The sequence below is a fragment of the Centrocercus urophasianus genome, unplaced genomic scaffold (assembly GCF_019232065.1).
Source record: "Centrocercus urophasianus isolate 14NV4802_14NV808 unplaced genomic scaffold, USGS_Curo_1.0 seq_16, whole genome shotgun sequence".
Lineage (NCBI taxonomy): Eukaryota > Metazoa > Chordata > Aves > Galliformes > Phasianidae > Centrocercus > Centrocercus urophasianus.
Window position 1 is genome coordinate 31,593,416 of NW_024884711.1, and position 21,009 is coordinate 31,614,424.

The 21,009-nt window shown below is 37.6% G+C and overlaps 1 protein-coding gene across 1 annotated transcript in view; it reads left to right on the top strand.

Annotated features, from left to right (window-relative positions):
* The window catches only part of GPR158 (G protein-coupled receptor 158), a 176,865-nt gene that overhangs the window by 90,549 nt on the left and 65,307 nt on the right, over window positions 1-21,009 (top strand). The window contains exon 5 of the mRNA XM_042817439.1: window positions 6,506-6,574. Coding sequence (XP_042673373.1) covers window positions 6,506-6,574 — 69 coding nt within the window. The remainder of the gene's footprint in view (window positions 1-6,505; window positions 6,575-21,009) is intronic.

Consider the following 21,009-nt stretch of genomic DNA (forward strand, 5'->3'; position numbering starts at 1 on the left):
TTTATTTCCTTGTGCCAGTAATTGTTAAGCATTTGTTTATGACCCTCTAGCAATACCCAAGAGGCACAAAGGACTTTACTAATGTGAATTGCTGTAGAAATTGTGTTACTTTCTGAGATCTGGAGATAGGGAATTATTATTTATCTCAAACATTACTGACGTTCTCTACATAGACTGAAGACTGAGCAAATTCAAAGGCATAGAGCAGCCCTTGACTAAAAAAATAATGGTTTTTGCAGCTTTGTTCAGGAAAATGTACTCTGCTAAAGCATATTGGTAGGGGAGAAACAGAAGGGAGTTCTGGGAATGCGTGGTTTGTGCTGACTAGGAGGTACCCACCGGCTCATTAGTTTCACCATCTGCAGTAAATTTCTAAGTTAAGAGGTAGACTTGCAATAGTGTACATGGAATTGAGGAATAGTTACTTCCTACATTAGAGAAAGATTTGGGAGCAAACCAAAAAGTGCAGTAGCACTGAAACACTGCATTCGAATTGTTGTGATCTAAATGTGATCTGCCTTTCATGCTACTCTCTAATGATGTCTCCAGTGAGTTAGAATATGTATTTGCTCCCCAGCCTTTGTAATTATCACTTCAGTTTTCCTCCCTCTGTTTTGGTCAGTTTCTTTATCAGGCAGATGCAGATCCTACTTGGAACAGAGAGCAAAACTCCATTTTTATTGCTTCAAACAATACAGTTCCGGCTCCTTCAGATCCAAGATTGGAAGCAGCAATCAGCTAGAAAACATTGCTGAAACCCAGTCTTAAAGTGCGATTGGTGGTGATCTATGCCTTGTCTTGTTATCATTTTCTTAAGAAATGCATGATCATATGTTTGTCTCCAAGTCTTTATCTGGAGAAGTAGGCTGGCTGAAAAATAGTAGGCAGTTCCAGTGGAATATGAGCCAGTGGTGAGCTCTCCTCACAATTCAGGAAAACCATATACCAGAAAGCAGAAGCACAGCCAGGAGGCGAAATAAAGTTTGTTAGTCCTCTCTGTTCTGTGGGACTGCTCCTAGAATACTGAGTCCAGTTCTGAACTTTAGGGAAACACGCTATAGCCTATAAAGCTATAGATGTCACACTCATAACGGAATCAGAATGATCTACATGCTAATCATCTGCGTGCCACTGAAGTAGTTGAACCTCAGTCATGTTATTTTTTTGTGCACTGAGTGGTCATGGTCTGCTGTATATTTCCATGACGTGTTGGGATTTTACCCATTATTTTACTAAAAGCGTATGAAAAGAATCTAATATATTCCACTTGAGCGTGCTCTTTCTCTTTCATGCTTTCTTTTTCTGTGCAAGTCTTCAGTTCTCAAAGCATGTTGTAGCCCTGGTCCTGCTGGCTTCGATTAGTTCTGTGAGTTACTTTGTACTAAAGGTACTGTTGGGATCCTTCTGTCTCAGCCGGACTGCATTCCTGATTGCTTCACAGAACGCCACAAAACTCTGATGAATAGTTTGCTTTCTGTAACAACATTTTTGGTTTGTTTTTATTAATGAGAAAAAGATACATGAGAAAGCTTACAAGTATCTATGTTTTTGTAATAAACAGTGAGTAAAGCTTTCTGTAAAAGAACTACTCCAGAAAGACAGCTATGTTTGCTTCAGAGGAGAACAGAAGTAGTGTGCCAGCCTTTAATCCTGGTCTTTCCAATTCAGAATGGTGAATTGTCTCTGACTATCCTTGTGTTTGGACTCCCCCCCAACCCAGGAGGGCCCCCTTCTCACTGGCTTAGACCTCAGCAACATGACTTTGCTATTCCTGCCCTTGACCTAGGCTCTGTCTCCGCTCTATTGCAGCATCTTGATAGACCAGCTGAAAGTATCTGCCATGGAGTGACCTTGACTCATTGTCTACAAAGACAGTTTCATTGCAGCTATTCTTGAACTTGTTTATACAAGAAACATGCTACATCGTGTGGCATGACATCACTTGGCATGACTGAGCAGCCTGGGTTGCAGAGTTGTAGTCAAATCCTGAATCTCACATAGGTGTGATAACCAACCTCTGAGCTGTTCATGACCTGGAATGTATCTTGCTTTTGTGAATATTTTTAACTTTTTAACTACTTTAAATCATCAGTCATGTAATTCTGAGTAGACACTGAGGGGCAAATGGTCAGTAGCATTTCAGCTGTTCATAGCTACATCCCTGAGCTCAAGAACTGGCAACACTTCTTGTCTTGTCCTCTTGGAGCTGGAGAGCCAATCCATCCTGCAGGGGTTGTGTAATGTGAGGGTATGTCATCAGTTCTGAGCCTGCGCTGCTGCCCAAGTCACACAGTCAGATTTTCTGCAGACGCCTCTTGGAGTATTTAACCTGCAGATGCAAAACATATTACTGTGCGTAGTGTTTTTCTGTGTAGATCTAACATGACATAGTGATTCAGAAGTTAAGAAGCCGACCAACCAGGGGCCTGTATGTCCTCACACTACTTTGTTACTGGCTAGAATTTACTAACATGTACTTAACTCAGTCTTGCATTTTTCCAGCTGGTTCTTTTGATAGCTCCACATGAAACAACTGATGCCAGTTTGCTTACACTTCTCACATGGTTGAGAACTTGCATTAGATTTGCTGGAATTATGTCATTGTTCATTGCAGAAATTGAGGATGGTAGCTGCTCTCCAAGAAACTTCATCTCACGATGAAAAAGAAGCCAATACATACCTAGTTTTCACCTTTATCATAATGCATGCCATACTATTTTAATTGCATCCTTCTTGTTTTCACTGTTGCTGGATGAAGGCCGGATTGCAGATAATTTCTAGTTCAGTCAACCTCATTCTTAAAATAAGACTTAAAATAACATCTTTTTTTTTTTATCATGAATATCTCAATTAAAAAGCAAACAAATGTGAAGAATGTGGAAAATCACTGATAGTAAGTATAAAAATTTCTATGATGTTAGAAGTAAAATATATTTCAGTGTAACTTATGTGTCAGCAATATGCAACCATTGAGATGGGGAAAAAACAGAAAGGACAAATTTTCTGATGCAAATAAGTAAACACGGGAAATGAGCAAACAAGCTAAACAGCAAATAAACAAACTGTACAGAAGGTGGACAGCCAGAGAAATAAATAAAAATACAATAACAAACAAACAGCAAAATAAATGCCAACAAGCAAACAAACAAGCAACTGATAAGGAAGAGAAAAAGAAATGAAGCTGATGTTACATGCAAGTGGAAGAAAATTCCACTGGACTTTGTCCTAAAGTGCCCTGAAGTCTGGGAGGTTTTTAATTGTGCAGATGGCATAGGTGGAGAGCGAATGGTGGAGGCTATGGAATGCCATTTAGTTCCATTCTTTAATTTGCTTCCTTTAAAGTTTTCTTCCATGACTTGTGTGACCATACTTGCTGCTGTGTATGTTTTAGAGTTCTATAGAAACAAGTATTTGTGGTGCTGCCTATAGCCGTGCCTTTGGTGCCAGTGTTTGCAAAGTTACTGGGGGCAAATTTTAATCTTTTCTAAACTTTCTAATCTTTTTTTCTTGTGTGCTGCACAGAAGTTTTATGTCTTGCTCATGCTGAAGTTGCACATTAATTAGAAATGCCAGCTAACCATACTATCATTTATAGTTTATAAAAATATATGCAATTTCTGTTCTACATGCTATAGCAGTGTGCATGATTCATTCGCCACAAACATTCAAGCTGTAAACTGAGTCATTCTTAATTAAATAACCTGAAAATGTTTTATTTAATGGCTTCATAACTGGCACCTGAACATTCACTTCCAGCTTTTTGCTGTTGTATCAGAAGTGTCTGCAGAAATCAATCTTGAAAAGTCATATACATGTATTGATTTTTATTTTGCCATCTGAATAAGTTGAGTGCATTTGAATACATAAACGAGAATACATATCATGGAATACATAAGCAATTTTACTACATCAGCCATAAAAGACAGTATATTCCCTTCAGCTCTTTGTTTACTGTTTTGAGATGCTTATAACAACTTAATGTCTTGCGAATACGGAATCAGTGTGTTTTGTTTGGGGCATTTTTTGTCTGATGATATATGTGCTTTGTGTATGTCTGTGGTACATACCAGTAGATGAAATAAGGCAGGACAGTGCTTCCACGTGGAGAAATGCAGTATGGGAATGCTGGACCATTTTCCCATTAGGAGACTTGTGGCTGAGGCTCCCCATGTATCCAAATTCCATGGAGTTCTAACTGAGTTGAATTAATTTTGTATGTCATTGAACAGTTGAAATATGTGAGCCTAAAAAACCTGACATTGGCGTTTCAGTTTCCCACTGTCTAGCTCTTTGCATTTGGGATTTTGCTTACAGATTATCCAATATCATAATATAGTCATTGAGAAGGGAAAAGAAAACAGACTTCAGTTTTGGTTTTTGTAGCAAATGCCTTGAATTACAGGAGCCCAGTGATGAAAGTGCACGCATGAACTCTGCTTGTGGATTGGTTTTCACATTTCAGTAATTGCTATGGCAGGCATTGCACCTTGTTGGGAGATACAATTATAGTAGTTCAGCTATTTGGTAGTGCTTCTCTTTGTTTTGCTTTGCTTTCTAAAGAAACATTTCATGGAAGCACGTACCTTCTAATAAAATTTTGCTAGAAGTATTTAGGTCTCAGGTGCAGAGTGTAATTTTAGAGTGAGGTAACAGAATAATTTTGTAATCCTTACTGTGAAACTCACAATGTGAAAGTTCAAGGTAAAGACCTACACAGAAAAATCAAAGAATTGGAAAAATCCAGAAAAGAGAATCCATAATACATTTCAAATGCATGAATAATGCCTGTGAAAAATAAGGAAATAACTTGTATGCACATGGCTGACAGAACTAGAAATAGTGAATTAAAGATGCACTACAGGAAGTATAAGAGACATTAGGCAGAACTTTCTAATAGTGGGGAATAAAGAGCGGGAAATGAGGTTGACTGAACTAGGAATTATTCCCCTCTCATGCAGAGGGGAATAATTTGCATCAGAAATTAGGAAAACAGAACAAGGCACTGTTACTCAGGGGGGATACAAAAATCTCGTGGTCTCTTTTCTTTTTTATCCTGAGCACTGAATATATGTGCAAGTCTTACATTACACTGTCGCAGAAGGAAAAAGTCAAAAGAACTTTAAATCTTTAGTCTGTGTTGTGTTTCTAAGCCTTCTGAAAATAAACATTTCAGCGTGCTTTTCATAAGCTGTTTCCTAATGCAGTGTGCAAACACAATTCAGTGCTAACTTCATACAGAGCACAAACATCAGCACCCTAGATCACGGGCATGGATGATATGACAGAGTACCTTCAGAAAAAGAACCTGTCCTATTCCATGGGAGGATTACAGCTGAGCTGTATTCTGAAAGGAACTGGCTTAAAATGGTCCTCACTTTCTGGTACTTGACCCAAATTTAACTCTCAGCAAGGTGGGAGATCAGACCACTGGTGTCTGTGCCAATGTGCCGGTGTTACACGACCTTCCCTGCTAAATATCACTGTTGCTGGTATAACAGTCTAATATTAGTAAGGGTCTCTGAGAATTTTCTCCTGATCTTTCATCATACATTTGATATGTCAGACCTGTAAAAGTCAAAAGACACTGACCAGTCAAAAAAGTTAATGCTGAAATATGAAATCAGGTTACACTGAAAAGATCCATCTATAAAATTCCACCATTTTTGCAAGTGGAAACTGTACCCTGTGGGACCAAAAATGCATCTGTGAATCCATTCAGACAGAGATCGTTTTTTTAATGATTGCCTTACTAATGAAAGATAAACTTCTCTCATCCAAACTCATTAGAGTGATTACCACAGACCATTGATTCCAGTCCATGAGAGGATTTTATGATGTGAAATAAGGGGATTTTTCAAAAGATTTTTGGCAAAGCCTCTTTTGCTGTCCTATCTGACTGTATTGCTTGCAGTTAGGAGAGCAATGCCTTAGTCCAAAATAATGGATGAAACACTGTCTCAGAGGAAGGAAAGAAATGGAAAGCGGTGTCGATGTTTTGTCTTTTAGATAAGGTACAGATGCGCCATACATAAATCATCAATGGAGCAAACTTTATATTAAGGAAAAGAATTGATTTTTTTATTTTAAAATGGAATAAAACTATGATGGAGACTGCATTAGAATCAGTGAGGAAGTGGCACTATATTTTATAATCCTGACAAGTTAATGACTGAACATATACATCTTTGTATAAAATTCCAGGAAAGATGAAGGTGCTTTCAATCTAAGAGCACAATCTGTATTCAATAAAATTGTAGATTATTCATACATACTGTGAAAGCTGAATCATTAATATTAAATAGGTAGGTCAGAGCGTTCAGAGGACTTCTTAGCATTTAAATAGTACAGAAAAAAATGTGCTGTTAAATTCATATCTGTTATTCCCATGATTTGTAGTTTCTCACATCTGAGAGCCATTTTAGCAGTTTCAAAATGTATCCATGTAATGTGTTGAATAGGAATTTTCTAATATTCCGTATTTTTGTTTGTTTGTTTTGTTTTCTAGAGTATAAGAGCTTCAGGTCTGGTGCTGTTGGAAACCATTCTTTTTGGATCACTTCTTCTATACTTTCCGGTAAGCCAAATTGCATCTTTTTTGAAAACTTAGGTATTTGTATTTGTCAGCAATTTAAGAAAATGCTTGAATCATATTGGTGACAAAAGTGATTATCAAAACTGTTACTGTAATGACTAGCCTAATATGATTAACAAAATTTGCCATGTTCTGTAAATATTCTTAAGAATGCTTGAATGTTTTATTGTCTTTATAGAAATTCTCCATCTCCAGCTTAAGAAATATTTCAGTATATTTACTTGGAAATTTTACAGTGTTCTGAGTCAAACTGAGTTTTAGCCTTGAAAGAAGATACCTCTCTATGCTCTGCTTAGAGAAAGTTGTGCAGGGTATGTAAAGTGTGCACAGAAATTCGTACCATACAGCAAAAAGTGAGGAATTTACTTTTCATGGCAGCCCCAGCTTGCTTTTCTAGAGAATCAGGAGCCACATAGTGTCTTCTCAAGGCAGAGGCTTTATCATAACCAGCCAGCATTTGTACGATGTTGGCTTCAGTTCAAGAGCCTTGCCATGTCTCACATTGTGCTGTGTCTACAGTATGCTCACCAGTGACCGATTCTTCAGCATCTTTCCCAGTTCTTGTTTTGAACTCTAACTTTTGTATTCCAGAAAGAGCAAATGTCCTTTGGTGACTGACCATCTTTCGGAGCTCAGTGTCAGGGATGCTTAGGTACTGGTAGTAAAGAAAGAGTTCTCTATCAGCAGCCAACTTGAAGAGAAAGGATACTGTTAGGTGCAAGAGACGGCTGTCCATGATCGTTAAATGCAGAGGGAAGACAATGGAGCTGGGTGGGGGAATTAGCAGATTGAAGCGTCCCGCAGCTTTTCACTAATGTTTAAACATTTCCTCCTTTTTTCACTTACGTGGACAATGTAAGATGTGCAGCAAGTACAAAATGATGATTGGACACTTTATGAGGAAAACCATTCTCTTGAAAAATCCCGATGATCCTGCCTCCCAGTTGGGATATAGATACCTGGTGGGACCTTGTCCCTCTCTGCATCTCATATGATATAAAAATGTTCTCTGAGGACACATTCTGTTAGATGCTGAAAAGCAAAGGATACACCTGACTTCCCTGTAACAGCAGTTTTGTGTTCCCACAGTATTTGGTGGGGTTCTTTTTCATACGTGGGTAATTACTTATTGGGTGATTATTCCTAAATTTTATCATTTTGATTTAAAGGTTTAAGTGGAGGGACTTAGTGTGGTAATGAAGCTCATATAAATAATCTGGTGGAAATTAATCTATTTCACCATCTTCAAGAATATATTCAGTAAAAACAAAGAAAATTGGAGCTAATGTAGAAACACCAGGGTTGCAATATCACAGGTCCTCAATTCACTGGGAGTTTCCATGACTTTATGATCCAGGGCAAGAAAGTGTAACAGTAGGTGTGTACGGTGTGAGAACATATATATAACATAGCCATAGAGGTCCGTTATATCATCTTTAAGGAATGAAAAACTGCATTACCACAAGCTGTGAATTATGGGGTGTGGGTCCTTGAAATGAGAACTCTTGACATTTTGCTGTATGCGTATACTAAATGTTCTCACCTACTTCTTGTTCGGAAAAGGAGCACAGAACAGAGCAAGATAGAATGGGAAAGAAAACTTGAGCTCTAAACTGAGTTTTGTTTGTGCTTGTTTGGGAGTATTCTGCTTCTCTGTGATGTTGTTTAAAAACATAATTGTGTGCACACAGAGGTAGAGTTTTTTAGCTATGTGAATTGATTTTATGATAGAGGAAAACATGCTTTAAGACAATCTGATTCAGCGTGGGCCAGCAGTGTGCCCTGGCAGACAAGGAACAAACTGCATGTTGGGGTGCATTGTTCAGAGCATGACCAGCTGGTCAAAATAGGTGATTATCTTGCTATTATTTAGCATCAGTGTGGCCTGGAGTATTGTGTGCAGTTCTGGACTCTATGATATTACAACCACATTAAAATGCTTGAAAGCATTGAGAAGAGGGCACCAAAGCTGGTAACAGGGCTGGAAGGCATGTCTTGTGGGAAGGGGATGAGGCTACTTCTTTCACTGGAGAAAGAGGAGGTCAGGAGGCAACCTCCCTGCTCTCTGCAGCAGTGTGAGGAAGGGAAGCAGAAAGAAGTGCCAGCTTCTACTCCTGATGACCAGTGGCATGGTGGGAATGGCACGAAATTGCACCATGGAGGGTTAGATTGGACACTGGGAGAATTCCTTTATCCTGATGATGGTCAAACTCTGCAACAGGCTTTCCAGAGGTGGTTGATGTCCCTTGCCTGTCATTGATCAGGAGACATTTGGATAATGCCTTCAATAATATGCTTCAGCTTTTGGTCAGCCCTGAAGTTGGACTCAGTGATCTTTGAAGGTTCTTTTCAATTCAACTATTCTGTTCTAATGTAACAACTTAATTAGGCAGATTCAGATAAATTTTCTGCAGCTATGATGAAATGCAATTTAAAATAGGAAATGAAGTTCATCATTTTGGGCCAGACAGCACTGCAGTATGGTGATCTTCTTTAAAATATTTTTTCCCATTTGTATCATCTCTTCTTCTACTGTATTTTGGAAGGCAAAACTGAAAAACTTAACTTTCACGCTCAACTAAGTGCAGATTACAAAGCTTGCCTCAGTGCATCTATGGTGTTATAAGAATAAAATGTCAGAAATTCATCTCTAAAGGTTGAAAAATAGATTTATATAATCTATTTAAGGATTCAATGCAATATTACATTCTGATTTAAAAATTAAAAATTCTCCTTAGACTTTCTCAACACTGCTCAAGTCTTTTGCATCTTTACTTTCCACTCCCTGTGCTTTCCCAGCGCTGGCTTTTATTGTATTTATTCACCCAGTCTGCCTTGGATTGTTCTGAGAGCCTTCACCATACCAATTCTGCTGTGTCCAGAAAAGCTTTATTGCATCTATGACTTTCCCTACCCTCCAATTAAATGGAAACCAAAACCTACTTTGTTGCATTGCTTAATTTCTTCAACTAATTGTCATTGTTTTCATGTCTACATGCTGTAATCTATTCATAGTGTAGTGCCATTAATTGAAAAATAATATCACCAGCCAGCTGCCTTTGGGGAGAAAAACAGCTGTTATAATACCCTTCTAACAAACAGAAAATTCTAATGATGATCTCCACCAAAATTTATTTTTCAAATTCTGCTATATTGATAACAACACACAGATTTCTCCTGAATTATAACAAGGCAGAGGAGCTTTGTCTATTAAAAATGCATAGTTTTTACACAGCAATTGCTGGGCAGCTGTCGTTTCTGAGCCTCTCATTTCATGTGTTTTCTCCTGTTTTCTCCTGTTTTTAAATAAGTTTTGTTATTTATATACATTAACTATGGTATATATTTTAGGAAAGCTGCTTTGAAAGTAATGCCTCCTCTTTTATTATGTTGGCCTACATTGTCAGAGGCAGATGTTAGTGGTATGGTAGTAGAGGTGGAACCTTCCAACACATATGCTGTTAAACTTGTTGCTGTATGACAGATAGCAGCAGAGAGGCAGTCTGACAGAACGATATCTGACACAGAAGTGCAGATGAAGCAAAGATATGGAATTTAATTCCTCCATGCAGAAAAAATGGCACCCATAGACATTCCTTGACACTTGCTGAACACTGATGGAGACCAACGAGTGTATGTGAGCACAGTGAGGTGGTGTGTTCCAGCAGTGGCAACAGTGACCATGGGTTACCTCTGCTGGTGCAGGTTTTGACAAGCATGGCTTGCAGGCTCTTGTTTATCACTGGCCAAAACCCGTAGCTAATGGTGGTGTGTATGCTGAAAAATAGTATTTTATAGCTGATAACTTGCTCTGTCAGAGTTACTGTGCTTTTCATATCTGTTATAGCTTCTATGAAAATAAATAGGAGGTTACTTTTGATGCGACCTATGTATATGCAGCCTGAGAGTGCAGTCAGTGCAGCCCAGGCAAGCCAAAAGGTTGGACATGCTTTAGACCTTTACTAACTTCCTTTCTTGCTTGTACTGTAACACATCTTGCATTGATGCAGGATTGAAAACTTTTCATGTTGCGAAGACCTTCATCAAACACACAATAGAGTATAAACATTGTAATAGAGTAGCTGATTAATTCCATTGGGGTTGAGATCTCAGCTGATTTTAGAAAACATTTGGAAAACAGGAAATTCTGTTTAGATACCATGAAAGATTTTATTTATCAGAGCAGGTTGCTGACATCAGCTTTGGAGTCTCCTGCCTTGGAATAGTCACAGACGTGGGCAACCTTACCTCATTAGACCTGCTTGGAGAAGGGGTTTAGACTAGGTGACTTCTGGAAGTCCCTTGCAACCTAAATTATGTTATGATTCTTTGTTTCTTATGTGCGTATCCAAACCTGAAGAAGTCATCAATGTTTACCAAATAATTATTGACGAGATATTGGGCATTTTACAACCCATTTTAGATTTCAACCTGAACACGAGGTGACTCACGCTCTGGGCTCTGTTGATGGTAAATGTATCCTGGGGTACTGGGTGGGTTATCTGATATATTAAACATTTTCCGTACTACTAGTTTACTTCAACTGAAACTCCAGGATGCACTCTAAAATTCATGCAGTATTATGATAATTTCTAGAGCCAGTGATAAAAATTAGTGAGTACCGTGATGCGAAAGGGGCAGAGAATAATTTCTTCTCCATGCTCTTGATATAGCAGGGAAGAGGGTTAAAATAAAGTGAAAATTATGTTACACAGCGAGGTAGTTTTATAATAGTAGAATTAGTTACACTGTAAGATGGATTAGTGGAGAGGCTGTGGAGCATCTTTTTAAAAGCTGTTGGGATTTTTCCCTTCAATCTTCGCATCTTTTGGCTCAAAACATCTAAATTCTTTCTATTTCCAGCTGCCATCGGTTTTCCAAACTTCTAATTATAGCAAAGCAGTATTATTCTCAGTATATAGAAATAGCTGCAGTGCATTGAGTTGCTAACATTCATTAAGCAGTTCAGTAGTGTAACCTGGAATAATCTCATTGTGCTCAGACATCTTGTTGCATTGAGTAGGTGTTAAGATCTGTTTCAGGGACTGTTTTATTCTTTGTTTCACACTCAAGATAGAGAGACCTAGCTTTTAGGCCAATGAGACCAAATAAAAAGTAGGGTGTAGCAGAACATAGATATGGTCTAGGCTTTTTTCCCTTCAGTCTTCCATATATATGTTAGAACAGGAGAGGTGAGCCTTGAACACTGTGGTAGCTCCATTAGTCATAGCCCTGAGTAGAGCAACAAGGTCACAAGAGAACTTAGATTTTGGCATTAATGAATGTGAAAATGGAATAATGTGTGATGTTTTTATGCATTTGTCCCTCAAGTATGCCTGGAAGTGGCACATTGCAAGAGTTCAGTGACTGTTTATATGTTGATTTTCACTGAGGCCAACTGAAAGACATGGCTTTTTCCAACACATTTAGCAGTGCATGTACTGATGTGCTGGAGTGAATCTCAGACTTTGTGCCCCCTGTCATGCACCAGGTGTTTTAGCTTGATTATTTTTCAGTATATAGCTACATGCTCTTTACTCGTAAAGTAGTTTTTAAAACTCTTAATGATGAACGCCTTTTTCTTGTTGTTTCACATTAGCTGAAGAACAGGCCTGTGTAGAGGAGTATTCATGCCAGTGGAGACCAAGGACAGCTCTCACCTCTGAGATAATCATCACAGATTTCCACAGTATTCTAGAAAAAGTTCTTCCTGTTCTTCCTTCTGTTTAGATTATAGCAGGTTATATGTCCAGCCAGAAGAAAAGGTAGATTTTAAAGGTCATATTGCCAGGGTTTTATATATAAATTGTCTTGTTTGGGCAGAGAAGTTGGGGAACCAACCAGAGACTTATGCAACATTGTCTTTTTCAGTCAGTGTCATTGTTAGACAAATACACTTAAAGTTAACATGTGGTAGCTTTTTTGGGAGCTAGCTGACTTTGAGTGCAGCAGCCCAGACTGAGCTGGTACATTCTCCATTTTACAAGCTTTTGCTTCAGATTACAGAAAACCCATGCGCACCAAGAACACTTGTATTCTTGCTCTGCATCTCACTAAGGAAATGCTTATGACTCTTTACTTTTTAACATTTAACATTTTTTGATTTTTGAATAAATGTATTTTGAGTAGCGCAAAAACAATAATAGTTCTTTGTGATTCTGTTGTTACAAGTCGATATAGCTATCCTAAAATATCTAGTAGCTACTATCAAGGAAATAACTAGAAATGGTTGAATATATGATTATTCACATTTAAAACTGAGATTAGTTGCAACTATATGTCTCATGACCCTGATTAGATTGGTCTTTCCTTGTAAATAACAATTGTTTCATGTATTAGAAACCCAGTAGAGCAATGACACCATGCAGGTAGGAAGATGTATAGATGGAATTTAGTGAGGAGAGTGTTGTGTATTTTTGGGTTTGTCTGCGTGCTGTGTTCACAGAATACCTCAGACTGGAGGAGACTTCAAGAGGGCTGTAGTCCAATGTCCTCCTCAAAGCAGGATCAGCAGTAAGCGCAGATATTAGACAAAGTTTTAAAGGGCTTTATACAAATAGGTCTTAAAAATATCCAAGTATGGATTTCCTCACCAGGCAGCATTCAGCCTTATAGTAAATTCATGTGGTTGTAACTTTTGAATTGTGTGGTAAAATATGAGATGTCATTGGAAGATGCAGTGGGCATTATAAATGACGGACTATAGTAGGTCAGTGAAGGTAGAGGTACTGGCATTACCATTCTTTCCTATCGTAAACTCTTGTGCTCATAATTGTACTGGTTGTGGTACCAAGAGGAAACATAGGCTTCAATTCCCACAGATCCGAAAGTGCGGTACAGGATTGCAGGAGGGAAGTGTTATCTTCACTGCCTTGAAAGCTTTTTTGAGAACTGAGTTTGAAGGACACATTTGTCAGAGTCTAGGTTCACTGAATAGCCAAGTGTTTGTGTGCGTGCGAAGGGTTGAGATCCAGAGAGAAAAGGACAGAAGTTGGTGACCTGAACCAACTGGGTTTTCTTTAACCTTTGTATTTTAAATGACTGTCTTGCACTGCTGGATTGCAGTGATTCAATCTTGTCAGTCCTTCATTCATTGGAATAATTCTTGTGATCAGGGGAGTATGGCCTTTCTTCTTTACTCATAATGCCACAGTCATTCACATGAATATAGTAAGTTGCATATGGAAAAATTTCCTAAGTTAATGTCTTCACTTCAGAGTAGTATTACAAAGACATGACTGTGAAAAATTATGTACAATATTTACCCATGGCTTTTTTAGCTGGTTTTAGCCTATATAACCATATGCGCAGGTTGAAAATCTACTGCGTTGCTCTCCAAAGTGAATGCATTAGGGAGTTTGGCTAGCACTTGGGTGGGAGACCACTGTGCCATAAGCAAGCACAAAAAATTCTGAAGAATACCTGGAAAATAAAAGCCTAATTAGTGAAAGTCATCCCTTGGTTCCTTGCTTCTTTTGAATTAGAATAGCAAGCAGGAAAAAATATTATTGCAGTGTTGTGCCCTTTATTTTATTGATGGATTTTATGCCCTTTATTTTATTGATGGATCTCAGTAGAGTATAGGCTAGAAATGATAGGAACATTTATCTCAGACAAATGTATCTTGATGACCACACTCACCACTGGGCAAGTACACTGCATCAATATGTACAATGCTCAAATTTTACTTTAGTGACTTAAGCATATGAAAAATCAATACGCAAATAAAGGTTCTCATGTAATTAGTTCAAAATATAAACGTGGCAGAACATTTACAGAAAAGCTAATAAAAATGATATACCACATTTTTATTGAACTGTAAAACTGAAAGTGAGTTTTTCATATTACAGAGGTACTGGGATTGAACTGCACCAGAAAGGAAAATACTGAAGGTTGTAGTCAACATTAGATATATTCTCAACAGTACTCAGTCCTGACGTCTGTTAGTGATTTACCTTCACTAATTAGTTTAGCACCTGAGAGACTGCATGTTGGTGGGACATAAATTTCAGTCATTCTTTTTCACTTACCGGAGTGTCTTTCAGTGTCTTTTCAGTGGAAGCCTGGTACCTGCTCATACTTTTTTATATTTTTCTACAAAATGTCTTTTCTTACTGTTTATTCATGCTTTCATGCATAAGATCTAAGGAGTAACAGCTGTGGTCAAGTAAAAGTGCATTAAATTGTGCTGAACCTTCTGAATTACATGGAAGCTAGACTCTGCTCTTGCCTGTTTGTTAAGTTCAGAGGTGCTGTGATCTGCATGAACAAGAACCCAAAAGAAAATGAAAGCAGAAGCATTTCAGGTGTAAGGAGGACTTTACTTAGATAATCTAGTAGTGCCAAACTATCTTATGTGAAACTGAGTGGAGTTATAAACTCATGCCCAGTGAAGTGGGGGCATGCCTTGGGTTGGAACATGAGATTGTGATATTAAAATTAAGACACGGACTAATGCGGTGTGTACAACTGAGTGATAAAAGACAGCATTTTACCTATCTCACTGCATATCACCTGACAGTATACTCTGGGTCAGCGTAAGGCAAAGGAAAAGGGAAAAGCAGCATCTCCATCTTGAAAGGTGTTCACAGTATTACAGAATATTGCAGTAGCAGAAATGTGCATCTTTACTCGTTTTTCTCCTAGGTCCCTCTTCTTCAATGTATGTAGGATTATGTTTCTTCTAGCCATACTCTGAGTTTGTCACCTCATACAGGACAAATAATAGTTAAGGATTAGGAGAATTGAGAAATTCAATGCATTATGGTAAAGCAAGAGAGAAGTTGATGGTTTTCTGAAGAGATTGGTAAGAAGGGAGATTCCATCCGTCAAGAACGGAGACTGCCCTTATTCAGTCATTCTTCCTGCTGAGAATCTTGAAGATACAGACGATGATGTAACAGTTTTTAATATCAACTGCCAGATACTGTTAAGCAGTATCCAGTACTCAGGCAAAATAATTTGATAACTAGTGAAATCTTTCTACAGAAAAAAATATTACAGAATTATAATGGTGGTAGTGGAAAGCTTTCACTACAGTGTAGCACTGTAATTAAACATCTCACTTATAAACTCTAGGGTAAGAGATCAGTAGAATTAAAATCAATGCACCAAAACCATTTATCACCTGATGTAAATAAGAAATTAGTTTTTAACTTGTAGAGAACTGGAAATTAATATAAATGCTTACAAGAACAGAGACAAGTTTACAATGTAAAATATAAGGTATGCTATAGAGTAATCCAACCCAATCAGAAAGTACTAGTGCAGAAAATAAGCTTTATTTCCTCTAGCTATTACTGAGAATGATATAGTCATCTTTGCCATTGTTAAAAAAAATGAAAGGCAGGAGTTAGGGTAAGGTTCATCATTAAACTGAACAGATCAATTTATGAGAATGGAACAGTGAAAAGCATAGCTCCTGGGCCTAAATCTGTACCACACCAAGAAGGCAGAGGTTGGAATTCTGTTTTTAGAACTAACATTAGAACTGAGGGTGGAAAAAAAATGTTCATAAAAAAAGAGAATTAGTTGTTCTAAGAAACAGCCTGATGCTACATGACACAATCCTGAATCCTTTCAAGCCACTGTATATTAGGACCCCATAGAAAAAAAAACAATAGAATTTTCTACAAACAAAACTATTTGATTTCTTGATCCTCTTCATATATGGGACCAAGCACGGATCTGCAAATAAATGCAAGTTTTGAGGAAGCTATTAAGGAATGTTCTTTCCTTCAGAGCCAATATACAGCATACTAATCTCTTTGAAATCTGAATCCATTGTGGACTTCTTGTAGTGACATGATGTAGTTCCGTAAGATTTACATGTTTCGGGGGGAGAAAAGAAGCAAAGAGAGAAATATGTCAATTCAATCAAAGTTATCAGAAACAAACAGAAGAATTTCAAAGGCAAAATGTTTAAACCAATTCCAAGGTAATATATATGGAAAAAAGAACATAAAAAATAAGAGGATAAAATGAGACTAATTTATCACACACAAAATTGCAAGTGGAATAAAATAACACTTTTACCCAGTTCTCTCACAGTGTGTCTTTTATCAAGTTTATATTAAATTATTTCAATCATACACAAGTTTCATTATTACTTGATGTTAATTGTTAAATAAGCCAGGGTGCTGAAGCCTGAAGTGAAGCCTTACTGCATATTGTTCAATTAGTTAAAGCAATGTTATAAAGGAAAGGATGATGGTGAGAAAACAGAATAGGCAACTTTGCCTTTAAGAGTTAAAACACAATAGTCTAACACAGCAGTAGGAAAATTAATTCAGAATTGAGCAACTAAACAGTACAGAAATGAAAATAAGATAGAAGTGACACCTTGTACCTTGATGCAGTACTGACTTTTCTTTCAGCATCACAATTACATGTTGTAGAAGGTACCTGGAAAACCACAGCTTGTACATTTTGCTACTTCTTTGCTTGCATAAAATTATTTCTCACTAATCCTTGCAAACTTTCTTCACCTTTCCTGGACCTCCACTTACATAACTGTAAAAGATAAATTTTTTATTCTTTCTTTGTTCTTCCTTTATATTGATGTGTGGTTTCTCATATTTAAATTATGAACTCTTTGGTACAGGGATGTTTGGCTTAGCTGTGCCCTGCGCAGCAGGGTCCTGATCAATGAGTAAGAATTGCATTACAAACGACTGTTACTAATAATAACAATGAAAGTATTTTACAATGTTTTATTAAAGATGTAGGGAAGGACAAATATTTAAAGATAAATTTCTCATCTTTTCAAGAGTACAGTAGTATGTGATTATACTGCTACAGAAGATAGGTATGCTTTCATAGAGATCTGAGAATATTTGATTTAGGCTTGAAAAGATTAAACCATAAAAATAATAACAGAGAAAAGGTAGATTCCAGCTCCATGAGGATTGTGTGTCAGAACTTCTCCACTAATTTCTATTGAGCTGCATCCAACATACACAGTGAGAAGTTGGATGGAGTAGAATGGATGAGAAGTAGTGCTGTAAGGAGTTAGTTACATACTAGATTAGCAAGGTTTTGTGAGCAACAGCATTGTGTAAATCTTGAAATTAATGTTTTCCTTCAGATGTTTTAGCTCTCTTGGCAGATAGGACTATCAGTTTCTTGTCTTTTTTCCTCTGATGTATTGCAGACAGTAGGAAGTCCCTACTCTGTACATCCTGTGTGAGATTGGTTAATGAGTAGTAAGAAAGGCAGTAAGCAAAAAGCAAAATACAGCTAGGTAGTTATTTGGAGTACCTGTGAACGGTGTGTTCCTTGGATGTGCTGAAATCCCTGTGCAGTGTGAAAGAGTAACAAGGTATGAATTTGTCGTAAGAAACCATAGCCTCTTCTACCACAACAGCTGAGTTCCAGTAAGGCAGCAGCATGCTTCTGATACTGTTTGAGAATGTTTTGCAACCAGTTGAGGATCTATTTTGTGGTGTGTATGAAGTTCATTGCAGAAACACTTCCAGATCTTCAGGTTTTGGTTTTCCTTTTCTTTTTTTTTTTTCCTGATAAATAGATATTTTTACTATGGTCATTTTCTGTGGTCATTTTCGCTGAAAAAAATGTTTAATATTGTTTTCTGCGTACCTAGATACTTTCTATGGCATATGGTGGTACTTACACAGACTGTAATGACATTTAAGAAAAAGGAAATTTTGTTCATATACGGAAAGTCTTTCCACTTTTTCTTCAAGTATTGTATCTTGGCCAGAGGTTTGATCTTCATTCTAAATTTGGGGATTTTCTATACGGATTAGTTAAATTTACGACTATTTTTAAAGCTTGTAGCTTTGATTTGATCTTCAGATCTTTTCTTCATGTCGGATCTCTTCTTCAAAGTATGCAAGTTGTCAGATTGACAAAAAAATAATTCTATATATTCCAATAGTATGATATTATATCTGCTAATGTTTGATTTGTTAGCTAGCCTAATCCTTCTCAAATATAACATGTATTGGGGTACAGAGCAAGCATTCTTAATTTTCTCTTAATCTCCTAATCTGAATTCGCCAGTATGCTGAATCATTGAAATGTTGTTTTGAAACACTTTGGCAGAGCTTCCTGGACCATACAGACAGCTGATACTTTTTGCTCTCTTTATTGATGGCACTGACTTGAAACCTATATAGAACTAATCTGAAAAAGTCTGTGTGCTGGGTTATTTAGTTAGCTATTTATATCTATATTAATTAAACTTGTGTCTACTTTCCAGGCCCCCAGGCATATTTACATATTTAAAATCATAACCCAAATAAGCTACTGGCATTGTAGCAGGCAATCTTCATTGAAGTAATCACCAGTCATTGCTACGAGAGGAGATGGCAAGTGCTGCCATTACAAGTCTTTTAAAGCCCTATGTATATCAACCATTAGTTCAACAAAGGTGCTGTTAGACAATCATACGCTCTTTTGTATGAAGACCCAGGAATTGTGGAAGATAGCTGAATCAGAAGAGACACTAAATATCTACAGTGTAAATCTTACGTATATAGATTTAGAAATGTGAATGCATCTGCCAATTTCAGATGTCAGCAAGAGTATTAAAAAAAGTCTAAACTAGATTTTTAGCTGCTCTTTTTGTAACTTTTCTGTAACCAAGATGTGAAACACTACTAGGTTCACAGGAAGATACTTGATCTGGTTTGACCCCCGTCTGAGCTGACTTTGTGTTACTGCTGTTGGTTGTTGGAATAACACAAAAAATACAGAATGCTTCTTTTCTTGCACAGCTTCTCAATTTAGGATAAGTGTCATCAGTATAGCTACATCTGGAAAAGAAACCTCTACTGCATTAGGTTTTTCTCACATGCCAAGTAACTGTGCAACTGGACAACATCAAAAGCCTTTTGTTTTCAAATGCTGCAGTTGTGAGAGGCACTCATTTCTGTTTTGACTCTGCAGGGTATATAGCAGATATCACAGGTGATCAAGAACATAGAGATGAGAAATTAATTTCATAATAGATAACTAATCAGATTTTCATACTGAAATTAACGAGTATTATTGTTTATGTGTGGTTGCACTCTCTGAGACTGCTCCCTGGATAAGGAATTGGCTGGATGGTGACACTCACACTCAGAGAGTTGCAGTCAACAGCTCAGTGTCCAAGTGGAGACTGGTGATGAGTGGTGTTCCTCCAGGATCAGTGCAGGGACAGGTGCTGTGGAGCATCTTCGTAGGCAACACGGACAGTGGGATCGAGTGCAGATACTGATCAGATGAGACTAGCAAGCAAGTTGATGGTGAATGACTTACAGAGAAGAGAGTCAATTTGGGAAAAGTCATTCCATGCTATTTTCAACAAATAAAAAAAAAAATAAATTGCAACCTTGAGCTAAATTCAAGTAGGATTTCATTTCATCTGATTGAGAAATACATTAAGAAACAGGAGAAAAGAAAGCTGAAACCACTCTGTTTACTGAGTGCTCTATTAGTCAGGAGTCCATAGCAGATTTTGTGGTCACTAGGCAGATTCAAAGAAATGTTTGTTTTTTCTCCATGTGTGTCTTGTGTGCAGTGTCTGAAATATTGCACTGCGATGCACTGTTGTCTGCTAGGTTCATTTCCGTAGTCTGAGGTAATGCTTTATTATCTCAGACATGTCACAAACAATCCTGTCAAAATTTGCCTGGATGAGTTTGTTTTAAATCATAAATAGTTGTGATATATATAGTGAGTGCTCTGGATCCTTGAAGAAAAAAGAGGTCATGGCCTTTGATTATTCTTGGCACTTTGTGTAATTGTGGGGCTTAAGAGTTTACTCTAGCCAGTCTCAGGTGGGGTCTCACTACCTGCATATGTTATCTTCTTGCTGTCTGTGTCTATTTTACCACTCTGATTTCTGTTTAAATGCTGTCTTTCTCTCTGACCCCCTGAAGTTATTCTATTTTGGTTTCTGTTTACTGTCTCGTTCTTAGTTCTGCTGGTTATTTTGCTCTTAAATGTTTTGTTCTTCTGCTTTTATGCTATTTTTATTGTTCAGTTGTTTTTTCAACATCCCAAGCAGCTCAGCAGGGAGGACGGAGAAAGTTTATATAAATCAATAATCATTAAAGGCAGAGGACTGTCTAGCAACAAAACGCAGCAGAATATGTCTCCTGTGGTAGAAGGTGGGCCTCTTCTCTGATAAATCACTGAAATGTTTGGAGGATTCCCCCTGTGTTTGGAAAGGAGTGGAATGTTTGAAGAAATTCTCATTCTGCTGTTTTTGTTGATGTGCTGATGAGCTCATTTTGTGGCATGTGCAAGTGAGATGTGTCAGGACTGCAAATGAGAGAGCTTGTCCTGCACGACTACTATTGGCAATGCTTTATTTGCACAGCTGCAGCAACAGGAGGGAACCTTGCAGGTACGGGTTTCAGCTGTTTTGACCACTATCTCAGAAGGGAGAAGACCAAAGATGGCTG